The 14837-nt window shown below is 35.5% G+C and overlaps 1 protein-coding gene across 4 annotated transcripts in view; it reads left to right on the forward strand.

Moving 5' to 3' along the window:
- The window catches only part of Ap3s1 (adaptor related protein complex 3 subunit sigma 1), an 80944-nt gene extending 75168 nt beyond the window's left edge, over window positions 1–5776 (forward strand). For 2 of the 4 annotated variants that reach the window (XM_048792270.1, XM_048792272.1), the window contains one exon: window positions 5059–5776. In XM_048792270.1, the coding sequence (XP_048648227.1) occupies window positions 5059–5187 (129 nt within the window). In that variant the 3' untranslated portion in view covers window positions 5188–5776. Of the gene's footprint in view, window positions 1–3759; window positions 3853–5058 lie in introns of those variants that run through there. The other 2 variants (XM_048792273.1, XM_048792271.1) reach the window with 2 other exon arrangements.
- Window positions 5777–14837: the final 9061 nt, after the last annotated feature.

The following is a 14837-nucleotide window of genomic DNA, read 5'->3' on the forward strand; positions in this document are numbered from 1 at the left end:
CTCTAAAAATAGGATTAAATGTATTACCAAGAAACACTTGATTTCTGCTGTAGCAAATCTTCTGACATCCAAACATATCCTAATTAGAATCAATTAAATTTCTTGAAGCTTGAAAAATTTTGCAAAGTATATTGGCAAATATTGGAAGTGTTTTTAATAGAGTCCTTGCTTTACAAAATTATTTTTTCTTCAGTTTTTTGTATATGTTTCATACCATAAATTAGAGTAAACTACATTTTTGAGAGTTCTGTGTAGATGGTGATGAGCAGTTTTTTTTGGCAACAAGCAATTTCAGGAAAGGATAAAAATATTTATATGCCTCCAATAAGAACTTTCAGTTGAAAATACCTTACTTGAGTCTTATGGAGGAAAAACAGTTTATAAATTTTACAAGGTAGGTTGTTATCCAGTTGACTAATTAGAAAAACATGAGAATTTGGCATGCTTTTCAGCTACTGCATTATTTGTGTTTTGAGAAGTAGCAACATACAGGTGGCTTTGTAATATCTTAGAATAAAATTATGGGCTATATCATGAAGCTGGAGTACCGTTTTTGGTTCCAGTGTTCAATTTTATTTTGTCTCTGTTATGGAAAATACTTGGTAACCTATTCACTCTATAAATTGAGAGCACTGCCAATTTCTATGTTGCAGTATTTAGTTTATATTAATCTGCAATTTTCTATCAAAGAAACCATCAACCACTTGGGTATGTTACAATTATTAATTGGCTTTTTAAAAATTCAGGTATTAATTTCAAAGAGTAGAGAGTAGGAAGAGTGACCTTAAGATAAAGATGGTGAGAAGGTCATCCATGAGTTGATTCTGCCCCTCTCCCTTGATGTGCACATTTATTTTGTACTTCTACAGAATCATGGTGAGGGACCCTTAAGATCCATTTACGATCAAACTAGTTGTAATAAATCCAGGAATGTCATTTGTCTGCTATATTTATTTCACTCATACAGGCAAATTCTGTTAGAAATTAAAACTATAACTGAAGATAATTTATAAAATGACTAGTAATTTTTTAAGATTTAAAAATTTTTGAACATTCTAATTTTGATAAAATTGTTTATAAAATCCTTTAGTTTTTGCTCACATCATCAACATTTTTAATGTGTTTATAATTACAGTGTTAAAGCACTGTCTTTGAAGTACAGAACAAGCCTATTGTAAATCCTGATTTAAAATTATTATGCCTCATATTCAGAAATTAAAACATTGAAATTTATGTTTTGCTCAAAAGCATGCATTCAAAATCTGACATTATTTTGTTAATGATTTTGAGTCTGAAACCATTTAATATCATATTTATTAATGTTGGTGTTCTTTCACCTTCCTGTTAGGTCAAAGTTATGAATATGCACTTAGCAATTTCCAGCAGAAGGTTGAGGAAAGAATTTAGTATGTACAAATGATTCCAGCTACCATCTTATTATACTATATTTCAAGCTTGCAGAAACTATTTTTAAGGTGGTAGATGGTATTTTATGTCTTAGATGAAATAAGATTATTCATTCCCATTTCCCTTCAGGAAAGTTAATTCCTTATTGCATGAGGAAAGGGGAGCTTTCCAGTTCTTTGAAATATATTTTAGCAATGCTGCTTTTTCAGTTTTGCTTGCTCATATTTTGTTTATTTTTGGGTCTGGCAATTTAAAAAGAAAATAAAAAATAAATCATATCCATCCATTACTATCTTTGTGATTCAAGTGCTTGAAATTTCCAAGAGTATGTCTGTATAAGTCTTCTATCTGTTTGGCCTCATTTTGGTATACTTGCAGACTTCATTTTGTTTTCTTTCTCTTAATTCTGTTAATTTAATCTCATGGGAGAGAAAACATGCCCATTCTTTTATATACTGTACTTCATTTTTTCATCCAGTTTCATACTCTTAACTGCTTTGGATTCATATATTTGTTTTTGTTAGTGGAGTTGCTGCAGTTTACCTGCCATGGTGGTGCTCAAGTATAACAGACGAAACAAGTTATTTCTCTAGTAGAATTTCGTTCTTTTTCTTTTTGCTTTGTGTCAATTATGTAATCTTAAATCTTTAAGAACTATGTTGTACTGTCAGGAATATCTTCCTTTATATTTTTAAATTGTGTGTACTACTAAACAAGTCAGGTAAATAATTTCGGTAAATTTTAGTGTTAAAAAAGTTAAGTTTTAGTAAAAGTTATCCTATTGCTCTGCATATATCTTACTAGAAAAAAAAATTTAACCAAGATAAAAATTACTTTATATCTCAGTGTTAGCAAATGGATTTTCTAATCGCAGATTACTTCCTTTACATTTTATGCTTTAATAAAAATGTTTCAGACTTTACTTTGATGGAAGTCTGAAAACAAAATTTGTTTCATGACCGTTCTGGTGTTGATTGCCTGAGTAACATAGTCCTTTTTTTTAAGCCGTAGTTTTTATATATCAAAATTGACAGTTTATGTAAGCATCTGCTTTCTGATCAGCAGTCTTTATTTTTTCTTCTTCACATTTAATATTCTTCACAATCTGATTTCTTAAAATGTCAAATAAAATTTAACATATATGTTATAATATTTAAATTTCTTACTACTTGAATTTATGATATACTACACAAACGTATTGAACATGCTTGAGAAATAATTTGATTCTCTTAATTCATCTGCGTGTTCTAAATAGTTCCCATCCTTTGCATGTCTATGGCTTGCTGCTTATGTTTAGAAGAATTATAGATTGTTGTATTTAGAAACTTCTGGTTGTATATAATAAGAACATGGCACATACATGCTATTTAAATCAATTGCTATATTGAATTTATATATTCTTATTAATAATCCACAACCGAACACCATTTTTAGTCAAAAAGAAGCAATTTAACCTAATGAAATAACAAGATAAATTTTTTTAATTCTCATTTTCCTTGCTTAAGTTTAGTTTAGCTATACATGGTAAAGGATATTGTGGAAAACAAGGCTTTATGACATTTAATTTAATAGTAAAATATTTATGTTTTACTATTTATAAATGTAAACCATAAAATCCATTAAATACACACCTACATATTCTTTTTCACAATAACATCCTTTAATACTTCATAACTTTTAAAATAATTATGTCCAAATATTTTATCAATATATTCTATAGTCCACTTATAATTTGTATCTTTATGGAAATTGCAAAGTGAAAATATTGGCATTTTATTAGAAAAATCACAAAATCCCTTTACCTGGAAAAATGATGCTAATTCCATAATGTCTGCAGTTTGTAAAATAATTTTTGTTCCTTTGGTAGACAACATGCTTTCTGGTAAAAGAATGTTTACAGGGTGGTAAACCTGTTTGAGCTGAATTCTTCTTTGATCGTAATCTATTCTAAATTTTGGTAGCTACACCTTTAATTTGAAATGATTAAATTAAAGAAACTTTTGAATATGGTGCTTACTACCCTAAGTAAACATTTTTTGAAGGAATAGGAGGGAAGTGGGGTATTACATAAATTTCTCTGCTTCAGGTAGGTGTAAATATAGAAGTCAATCGAATTTTTAGTTGTATATTAAGAACAGCTAAACTCCATTAAATAATAAAAATTGAATTATCCAGCCCTGCATATTCTTTAGTTTGGGTATGGAGTTTTTGATTCATCTAGATAACTCTTATTGCCTATGTGCACCATATCTATTATTAACACTATTTTACTAACTTTTCTATTTCCAATTCTGAATTGATGATCCATGGCTTTTATTTCATTGCTTAACAATGTTTGTATCCTTTATTCAGCAAATAGTTTACACTGGCCTATTTTGTATCAGTCAAGATTTTTATCAGGTAACAGCTTTATTATTATTATTATTTTAATTAGCAAAAGAGGTAGGATTACATAAAAGAAAAAATAAAATTATGAAAAGGGACTTTAAAAACTACTTAATTTCTCATACTATCTTACATATATGTAATCTAAACAAATTGGAAGATTTGTTTTTGTTAGTACTTAATTTTCTACTTTTGTGCAAGATGATACCACTGAACTCCCTTGAGTTTGTTGGCTTTGCTTTTTTATATTGAAGTGGTGCTATTATGTTTTACTTCATAAAAGTGCTGAAATTTTATTGGTATATAAGTTATACCTGAAATATGGATGCTATTGATTTTCACATTCAGAAAAATGATATACATGAATTTTTCTTTTATTTTTAAGCATAATTTCTTCCAAAATTATTTCAAAAATTTTAAGTATTCCTATTAAGCGGAAAGCCAAATATTGTGCACTAGTGGTACTGACTGAAAATTTTAAATTTCATTCATTTACATATGCTTTTCCTTCTCAATAACTGTATGCTACAAATTAAACATGATGTTGAATCTATATAAAACATTTTTAATCATTAGAAGTTTTACTAATGCATTAAAGTTAAAATCTTTTTTTTTTTTTTTTTGCAGTTTCATCTTTAGGTAAAACTTTTATCTTTGGATTCAGACTTCATTAAAAACCCTGATTTTTTTTTTTCCTTTTTAGTGTTCTAGAAATTTTATAAAAGTTTAGAAGAACCCCCACAATTAAAAAAAAAAAAACAATTTTGTTGTTTTGAAATGTTTATAAGGGTTTAGCCCTGAATAGTGAAACTAAAGTATAATTTGTTAATTTTTTTGAAGCACATATTGATAATAAATGCCATTTTAAAAGAAAAAAATCATGATTGTTTGCAAGACATGTTTAATAAGGAAACTAATATAAATTATGCTCTGGGCTTATATGTCACTTAAATCAAAATATAGGTAAAGATTTAGCTTTTGTTTTGTGAATATTGCCTGTCATATCTAGGTAGTACCCATTAATTTGTATTTAAATCTTTACATTGTTATTATTGCATGTATTCACTGTATTTTTAAATGTGTCAACTGTTTTCTCTTTATAGATTAGTATTCAGAGTAACCATCTCATATCAGTTCAAACTACCATCTGGTTTCTAAACTTGTTATGTGAAAATCTTTTTTCATTGTCTTCCATTATAAGTGTTTTATGATGAACTACACCTGAGTTGTACATTTTCTTTTTCTTTTATTTACTTCTGTATGCAGGCTGGCTTAGCGGGAGCTCCAGCCCGTGCTGTATCAGCTGTAAAGAATATGAATCTTCCTGAGATCCCAAGAAATATTAACATTGGTGACATCAGTATAAAAGTGCCAAACCTGCCCTCTTTTAAATAAAATATTAAAAAGGCCACTCCCAGGTAAAATCCAGGGGGAAAAGTCATCTAAGTTTACCGTGCAGTTGTTTACCAAAAATAGAGGAGGAGAGTTTTAACTTTTGCTCTTGGATTTAAGTCAAGGTACTGTATAGAAATTGTGTAAAATCAGTATGGAAGTTCAATGTTGCTTTTCTTGCTCAGTGGTTTAAAAGAAATTGAGTAGTTCCAGTGTGATTTTTTTTTTTTTTTCCTTTTTAAAACTGCATTCCTATGCCCACCTAAGGCATGCCTCTGTGTATTGGCTATTACAGTATTTCGAAAAGTAAGATATTTCTTTAATTATGTACAACCTAAAATGTTGGTGTTTTGTATGGATCATCAGTGCAGCATTCCTTAATTCTTTCTGCTATTTGTCACAATTGTTATTTAAAGAACCAAGTGTGTATTGCATGAAAACATTATGACCTTTTTCTCTCAGTTTAAATAAATTCCAAGGTAACTGGACTTCTAATGCACCTGTCTGTTTGCCTGATATCTACTTTAGCAATAATTTTTTTATGACCCTCTGACTCAACAAAGTAAATAAAAGTATATTTTATCACTGTTAAGCAGTTGTTAATGTTGATTTATTTAATATGTTATCATGCTTTTGATATTTAGAAGCTCACTAAATTATTCTGAAACTTGATCATTTCATAAGTCAAGGGTAGTGTATTTTACACCTTATTTACTGTGTAAGATGAAATCTACAGTGGGAGATGACAAATCTTTTTGTAAAATGTAAATTAAGAAAACGTAAAATCATCTTTACATAAATAGCTTTACACCTTACTTCTCACTTCTTCTTGCCCAGATGATGGAAAATAATTTCAGCAAGTACCGATTTGATTTTGACCCAAACCCTTTGTAAAGCTAAACTAATTCTTTTAAGTCATGAAACATATATTTTAATTTCTCATAATTGGCTCATAATTTCTTATTTGGTCTTATCTCAGGAATGCGCTCCCTCTCTCTCTCTCTCTCTCTCTCTCTCTCTCTCTCTCTCTCTGTATAAATTAAGGAATTAGATCACATGATATTCAAGAGGTTGACAAACCCCCACGACTTCAGGATGAGTAGGTAAGTCAAAGACCCAGGATTGCTGACAGTGTAATTATAGGCAGGCTCTAGGCCAGGAAGAACCAATGTTTCTATTCACATCCTAAGTCAGGAGAAAGACAATGTTCCAGTTCAAAGCAGTGAGGCACAAGAAATTTTCTTTGTAAGGGAAAAGGGGCCAGGCTTTTTGGTTCAGGCCTTCAACTGATGGGATGAGCCCACTCACAGTAGGCAGGGCAGTCTGCTGTAGTCAAACTACCAACTTAAATGTCAATCTCTTCCAAAACTACATGTATAGGATCATCCAAAATAATTTTGGACCAAATATCTGAGTACTTTATGACCCAGTCAAGTTTACACATAAAATTAACCATCATAGTATGTTATCAGTTATCTTAGGAAAAATGAAGAAATATATGTTTATATTTTTTAAATGGAAAAATAAATGATGCATATTTTAATAACTACCTATCATGCAAGGGAGGAAGATTGGATAAAAACTAAACTTATCTGAAAGGGCCTTATTTTGGAATCATTTTAATATTTTACATGATTAGTAAGCAAAATTAACTTTTCAGAAAATAACCCCTAAAAATTGGAAGCAAAGCAAATGAACTGAACCATTCAATAAGTTGGTTCCCAGAGGATATTTTACAAGATTTTAAAGTACTGACTATGTACCAATAAAGACAAAAAAGACCTACCCTGCCTTCTCCATCTTCCTCCCTCCCCCAGAAAAAAGTTTTTAGTAATCACAATGTCAATGGTATTTTTATTCTGAGACTGTATATGTAGGTGGTGGGTTGAGGATAAGGAAAAAGTACATTGGTGTCTATAAAGGGTGCTATTGTGTATATCCATCAAGACTGAGGCATTCACACCTCTACTACTGGCAGTGAGTACTCAGCTGATTTGCCATTTAAGAATTGTCACCAGCTGGAGACAGTTGCTTCATCCAAAGTCAAGGCTTCTTTCCAATTCTTTCTCCTTCCAAATTGTAAAAATCAAGGCCCCTTGGCTAAGGCAAAGCAAGGCCATCTTCACTCTCTTGCTACCCATGGGATCTGTTGTAGCCTTCATTGCAGTTGAACTCTACCCTCACAGGTTTTGGTCTGAAAGGCATACCACAGTAAATGTTGTGCACATAAGTCTTCATCCCAAATCAGTTTTTCCGGAAAGCCCTTCAAAGCAGTTATTGCCAAGATTAATTTGAAGAACTAAATTCTAAAATGAAAGTTTGGAACCGGATCATCCTGCTAGGTTAGCTTGGAGGGTCTTATTACTGGTGGCACATGCAGTGTCGATCACCCACATGCTCTTGCAACATAATTGTTAAAATTTCCACTGATGGTAAACTGGAATGGGATACTGGGAATACTCTGGGGACAGTGTCTCAAAAATTTGAGAGGTTCAAGGGAAGTAGTAATTATAAAGAATATGGAATTGGATGGCAACTTCATTGAATCTGGGTATTCGGCACATTCAAGAAATGCTGAAGATGATTAATCACCAGTTAAGGCCCAGAGGGCCTTCTTGGCAACATATAAACTCTCATCTTCAGCTGGAGGACAGAAAAAGTTGAGGAGCAGGTCCAGGACTTCTTTGTCTGCCAAAACAAACATCAAGAGCTGAGAGACTGTGTGTTTGTGTGTGTGTGTGTGTGTATGCTTGGATCCTGAGTATTCTGGGTCAAGGGGGAAGGTACATAAAGTTTAACACTTTGGGAAGAACACTAATATTTAGGGTAGTGACCTGAGCCACTTACCTTGGCTTAGCTAAGTGAAGTATAACCAGAACTATCAAGGTAGTGAGGGGAAGAAAGGATCAAAAAGCTCAGAGGAGTGGTGTGTGCTACAGTGAATATACTGCATAAGGCAGGAGGGCCCAGCAGTAGTTTCATTTGCCAGAGCAATAAGGGGTGTGCTGTTTAAAGGGACCCCAGCATTATTTAGCAGTTCAATAGTAACTGTAGTTTGAAGGTCAAGGCTGATGGTAGGAAATGTTGCAGAACTGAGTGCCTTGTTAACAATTGGAGGGATGAGATTTGTGAAATAGTAGACATCATCAGGTTGTAGTACTCAACTTCCCGGAGCAAAGTGGATAAGTTATCTTAAAAAACTGCAAGACCAGTAGCAGTCAAAGGTCATGAACTATAGTGAGTCATAGAGATATTTAATGGAATAAATCTTCAATAAATGCAAGATAGATGGTCAGCCAATAAGAACATAACCTAATCTATATAATCAGAACAAATCAAGAATGGATTATCAGGAGACAGAGCTGCCGCTACAATAAAAAAATCATGAACCTTTACCCAGTTCTAAGGCCCAGAACTAATCAATTGAGAAAAAGTTTGAAGCTCTAGGAGGAAAGACCCTCCAATACCACAGCAAGTGCATAAGTTAGTGATTTTCCCAGTGCTTCTCCAAAAGGGCTTGACTTATGTAACTATACTGGGAATTGAAAAAATACCCAATATTTGACTGTTGGGCACAATTTCCAAGTTGGCATTGATGCATAGGAACCAAGAATTGTCATTCCTCTTGCCCCATTATAGTGTGGAGCATGTGAAAGTTAGGTAATAAATCTAATCTATGGGTAGTCCTCAGCCAAGTCTAGTTCATAGTCCATTGTGCCTACAGATTCAACATACCAGTTAAATACCTTCAGGAGTAGGTGATTTTCCTTACTCCTGACTATATTTAATTGGTATGGACTTGGTGTTTGGAAAATCCCTACTGTGTTTTCTTAGTCTATGGAATTAGAATTACTATCAGAAGGAAAATTAAGTGGAATCTTTGAAACTACTCCCACACTTTTAACAACAATAGTAAGTAAATAGCACTATTGCCACTTGGGGAAAGGGGCAGAGATGAATGCCTAAAAGATCTGAGGATTAAAGACCCAAAGAACTCAGATCGGTGGTCTTTATTATGTCCCCATTTAATTGATCAGTCTGTTTCCTCCAGATGGGTCCTGGAAGATAACCGTACTACTATGAACTCCAAGCTGCAGCCCAAATTGCAGTTGTTTTGCCAAACATGATATCTGTTAAAGCATCTTAGTAAGGCCTCCCTCCAATTGACGTTATGTGGCCACTGATCTGGTAAATACTTTCTTTGCCATCCCCATTAGAAAGGGTCAGAAAATTCACATTCATCCTGGATACATAAGAGTGTACTATAAATATTAACCCCTCTGTCCTTCCTCTTACTGTAGTCAGAAAGTATCTGGATCTTCTGGATGTAATACTGCATTGGTCCACATGTTGATAACATTGTGTGATTTGGACTGGATGAACAAGAAGTCAAAAGCTCATTGAAGGCCTTAATAAGATACCTACCCTCTGTGGTCAGGAGACAAGCTCTATGAAGATTCAGGGCCTGCCATATCAGTGAAGTTTTTAGAGATCCAGTGGTCTACAATAGCCCTTTCACAATAACATTGCATCTCATTTTTTTCTACTAAGAGGAAAATGGTGATTGGTAGGCCTTTTCAGATTCTGGAGGCAGCATATTTCATATAATTCATTTACACAAACAGCTTTCATCTTGAGGCCTAGAACTAAAGGACTCTGTAAGAGGTTTATGCTGCAGTGCAAGTGATTCTCCTCCGTGTACCCCACTACCTGATAGACCCAGTGTTGTTAAAGCTATCCAGTGATGGAAAAAGATACTGTGTGGTGCTTATGGGCATGCCTGAGGGTAGAGAATCACAACATAGGCCCCAAGGATTTTGCAGCCAAGCCATGCCACCTGTAGTGGGAAATCATGTGTTGTTTGAAAAACAGCTCCTTCAGCTTCTGGTGATTGTGTGTCCAGAACTGAGTTGGGATCTGGAAAAACCCACAAAATCATGAGGTCAGGCAGACCCACCAACAATCCAATAGATTGAAATGGTACCTGGGAAAGGATAGGGCATGAGGGCATAGTAATTTGAACTAGCCCCTGTCCCAATTTTATTCTCCACTGTTGACCAGCACCTCTCCTTCAGCTAGTAAGTAAGGCAGTAGCAAGAAAAATCCTTCCTGTGGGCAGAGTTTTTAGTTTTGCACATGGACATCCACTTAGGGTGTGTGTTTGTGTGTGATTGTTAATTTGGGGTGTCAACTTGATGAAGAGATGTCTAGGGAACTGATAAATCATTACTTACAAGTGTGTCTATGAAAAAAGATTAGTATATGGGTCAGCCCACTAAAAGCGAAAACAACCTTGGATTGGATGGGCAGGTACCATCTAATCAGTTGGAGCCCTAGATGGTGAAGAAAAAAGGAAGATAGGAAGAGGGAAAACTCTAGCTCTTTCTTCCAAAGTGGGGTGCTTCCTCTCCCATTGCTGCCCTTGGACATCAGAGTACCAATTTATCAGCCTTTGGACTCTGGGACTTAACACCAATGACCTTCTGGGTTCTCAGGCCTTTGGCCTTTCTTCTGAGGCTTTCAAACTTGAACTGAGCCTCACCACCAACATCCTGTAGTCTCCAGTTTGCAGATGACCATCAAGGAACTTCTCCGCCTTCTGTGATTGTGAATCAGTCTAACGAATAAATATATTCTATTGGTTCTCTCTCTCTGGAGAACCCTAACACAGTATGAAAATAGAAGTGGCTCAAGGTAAGACTATATGTGGAATCACAGACAATGGCTACTATCTTTACTATTTGGTTGAAAGTATCAGGAAGATCAGAAGCAAGGACATTTAGGGAAGAGGCATGCAAATGGACCTATGGGATTGGCATAGAAATATAAAAGTTCATTGTTGCATTTGAGTTTTTTTTTTTTTTTTGGTCATATGTTATCCATCAGAGATTCTGTCACAGAATAGAGCATTATACAATTGAATAGGCAAATGACTTGGCAAAGAGTCACTCTGTCTCTGTAACTGGCCACTAGTGTTGGCACAGTGGGAACTTGGAGTAGCCTTGGAATCAGGGATGGAGGTTAAACATGGGCTTAAGAGCAAAGGATCCTCCTCACTAAGGCTGATCTAGCTACTTCTTCTGTTGAATAGTCCAAATACCAGTAACAGACCAAAGCCAAAGACCCTGGCACTGTGAAACTAAGAAGCCATTTTGGTGACAAATGACATTTGACTCCTTCCATCTTGACAGGGAATTAAATTAAGCCTGACTGGAATGGATATTCTGGGTACAAGCTTATCCTTCCTAGCTGTGTGGCTTCAGCCAACATCCTTATCAAAGGACTTAAAAAGGTTTAGTTGACTACCTAGTTATTGTTGTAAACTTTTTTACTGCTGTGACCAAAAAGACCTGACAAGAACGTTTAGAGGAAGAAAAATTTATTGGGGGGCTTACAGTTTCAGAGGTCTCCATCTATAGATGGCTGACTTTATTCCTTAGGCCTGAGGTGAGGCAAGACATCACAGCAAAGGCATGTGCAGAGGAGAGCAGCTGGAGACATGACACCAGGAAGCAGAGAGAGAGACTCCAGACTAGGGACAAAATATATACCCCAAAGGCATATATGCCCTCAATGACCCACCTCCTACAGCCACATTCTACCTGCCTTCAGTTATCACCCAGTTAATCCCTATTAGGAAATCAATGAATTGATTATGTCAAGACTTACACATAAGCCAGTCACTTCACCTCTAAACTTTCTTGCATTGTCTTACACATGAGCTTTTGGGGGACATCTCACATCTAAACCAAAACACTAGGGTCCTATATAACATCACAAAGGACCAAGAAATCCACTGTATAGTAAAAGACGTGCTGCAGTGAATACAGATCCATGAGATCCACTGATCTTGGGCCTTGCCAGAAAATCTAGTCACTGGAATGATCTTTTAAAAGTACACCTGAGCACCAGCTTGGGTGTGATACCCAGCAAAAATGGAGCACCATACCCTGGAATATAGTATACCTTAATTCAGTAATCATTGTATGGTTTTGTGTCCCCACAAGTATACCACATAGGACCAGGCCCCACTTCCACCACTCCTAATGATCCACTTGGGGAATTTGTACTTGTGGTCACAAGTCTAGGATCTATCGGTATAGAGGTCTTGGTTCCCAGAAAGGAAATGCTTTTCCTTAAGACACAGTCATGTTAACTTTTAATCTACAGCTGCCTTCTAGTCTTTTCAGGCTTCTCATATCAAGAGAGCAAAGAGTTGGCAAAGAAAGAATTCCCCACCCACCCTGCCACCATGCCTTCACAGTTCATTGAAGTCTGGCCCCCCCCAAAAAATGTCTTTCACGGCACCATAAAGAATAGCTATCATGGCTTATGTGGTGGAAATAATAGCCACTTTGGAGATACGTTTTATTGAGACCGTGATGCTTGGGTTATTGCTTCTGACTTACAGATCTCTCAGTAGACTCTAAAACCAGATGTTAAGTCTGGTGTGTATGGAGGTGGGGAGAGGGTAAGAAGGAGGAGGCATGAAACTGAAGAGTAACTGATTACTGCAGGTGAGGAAAGGTAGGGATACCTACTAGGATACTATCTATGTATGATCACAGGATTTAGAAAAATGTAATCTCTATATCACAATTATTGACCATAGTAGGTTGCTCCATAGATATTGAAAGGGTTGAAAAAGGTAACTCTGACTTCTCCCATTTCAACAGTCCATACCTTAACATGCCCTGCAATTTGAGCCCATTTAAAAGTAAACCTTTGGCAGTGCTTGAAAGAATCCCATGCACTGCATGTCCCAGGAGATTAGTTGCATGATTTCTAGTGTCAAAATGCCTGGTTTCTAAACCTACCTTGGTCCCTTATTTAACCTAGTAATCCCCTGAAGCCTTAGTTTTCAAATCTGTAAATTGGAACACCAATGGTACTTACTTTCTAGAATGACTGTGACAGTTGTATGAATTAATCCATGTAAAGTGCTTAGTACAGTGCCAAACAGGTCAGCAGCATTTAGTAAAATGATGGGGGTTTTGTTCTTCATTTGTTTTGTTTTTAACTTATGTGCCTTTGCTCTATACAAATATAGAAGAATTCCATACACATATAGAAGGAGCCTGACTGGTTAATAAAAAATGTTTTTCACTTTCACGGGTTTGTTCTGCTTGGAACCTTACCTTCTGGAACCTTTCCACACACTTTCCTAAACTGTTCAAGTTCCTGAATTTTGGTTTGTTAAGACCTCACCTCACCAGCACTCCAGCCTCCCCCAGGGTTGGGGAGGGGCTGCATATTAAAACACAGAAATTTAGATCACAGCATTTTCCACAGTAAAGCTATTTTAGTTTCAGGAGGCAAGAATTCTAATTATTATGTTTAAAACTCTTTGTAGTCTATCTTCCACTTCCTGGAGTTTATTTTTATTGGTGCTTTCATGTTCCTGTGAAAGGAGAAGAGACTAGGACTCAAACCTCAAAGTAATTGACTGTAGAACTATTAATGATACATGTTAAGATTTTTTCCCCAAGGACCCCCAAATTTGGAAGCTAAAATAGATTATTTTCATATTCTGTCTTTTGACACTCACCACCACCACTCTGTGCCCGATGTGTACCACCCCAACCCCCAACCCCAGAGGGCTGGCTCTGTAATAAGAACCTTGGGCCTGTCTTAGTTGTCCCATATTGGCTTTAATTAGATGTCATTTCCTAAACATATGGTGTATTTCATCCCAGTTATTTGTAGAAGCCAGTTACTGATTATTCCTTTTACCCTTAAGCTGCTTTCTAGCACCCTAAAATGGAACATAGAATTAGAGACACTGGTAAAGTTATTTTTAGAGTGAAAAGAATTTTTAAATGGCTTTATGATGTAGATGTTATTATCTTTACAGTTTTCAATGGGCCAGTACAACCTATGTCCTTTTCAAAGTCTCTTCCAATGTACTTTTCATACAATTGCAGTAAAATCAAACCTCAAATAGCAGATTTTTAGATGGTAGAGATTAGCAGTTTTGCAGTTTGGGAAGCTTGAAACAATTTGCAGATGTGCTCGTTTAGTTCTCTAACAGTGACAGCCTAAAATAGGCCATGGTATACCAAGATCTCATGCACACATCCCCATTCACTGCTTTCAGATTCATTAGTTAACGCCTTTAAATGCAGCTATCACTTATTACAAGCCCAACTCGCAGGAGCTCATGATGATTTCTATTAGGTAGGAGAGGTACTGGAGGACAGGAGACACAGAGACGGGTTTCAAAAGATACTGAACTGCCACTGGGCACAGCTGACTCAAGAGAAAATGTATCTGGAGCAGGATTTCTCATCCTTGGTGCTGTTGACATTTTGGACTGGATAATTTGTCCCTGTGGGGGACTGTGCTATGCTTTATAGCATACCTGCCTCTACCTTCTAGATAAGTGTAGCAGCCTCCTTCCCACCTGTGACAGCAAAAATGTCTCCAAACACTGTCTACCCTTCTTAGAATCTACTCTCTTCCTTGAATGCCAACATTGTTCAAGATGCTGTTTAGGGGAATATGAAGTCAATTTAATGACTACAAATCTGCATTTTTTGAAGAAATAACAAGAATATAATAAAATAATAAAGAAAATTTCAGTGTGTTTCCATGGAATAAATACTGATTTGCAAACTTTTGTTCTCTGTTTTGGGTGTACAACTGTATGCTTG

The sequence above is a fragment of the Marmota marmota genome, unplaced genomic scaffold (assembly GCF_001458135.2).
Source record: "Marmota marmota marmota unplaced genomic scaffold, marMar, whole genome shotgun sequence".
NCBI lineage: Eukaryota > Metazoa > Chordata > Mammalia > Rodentia > Sciuridae > Marmota > Marmota marmota.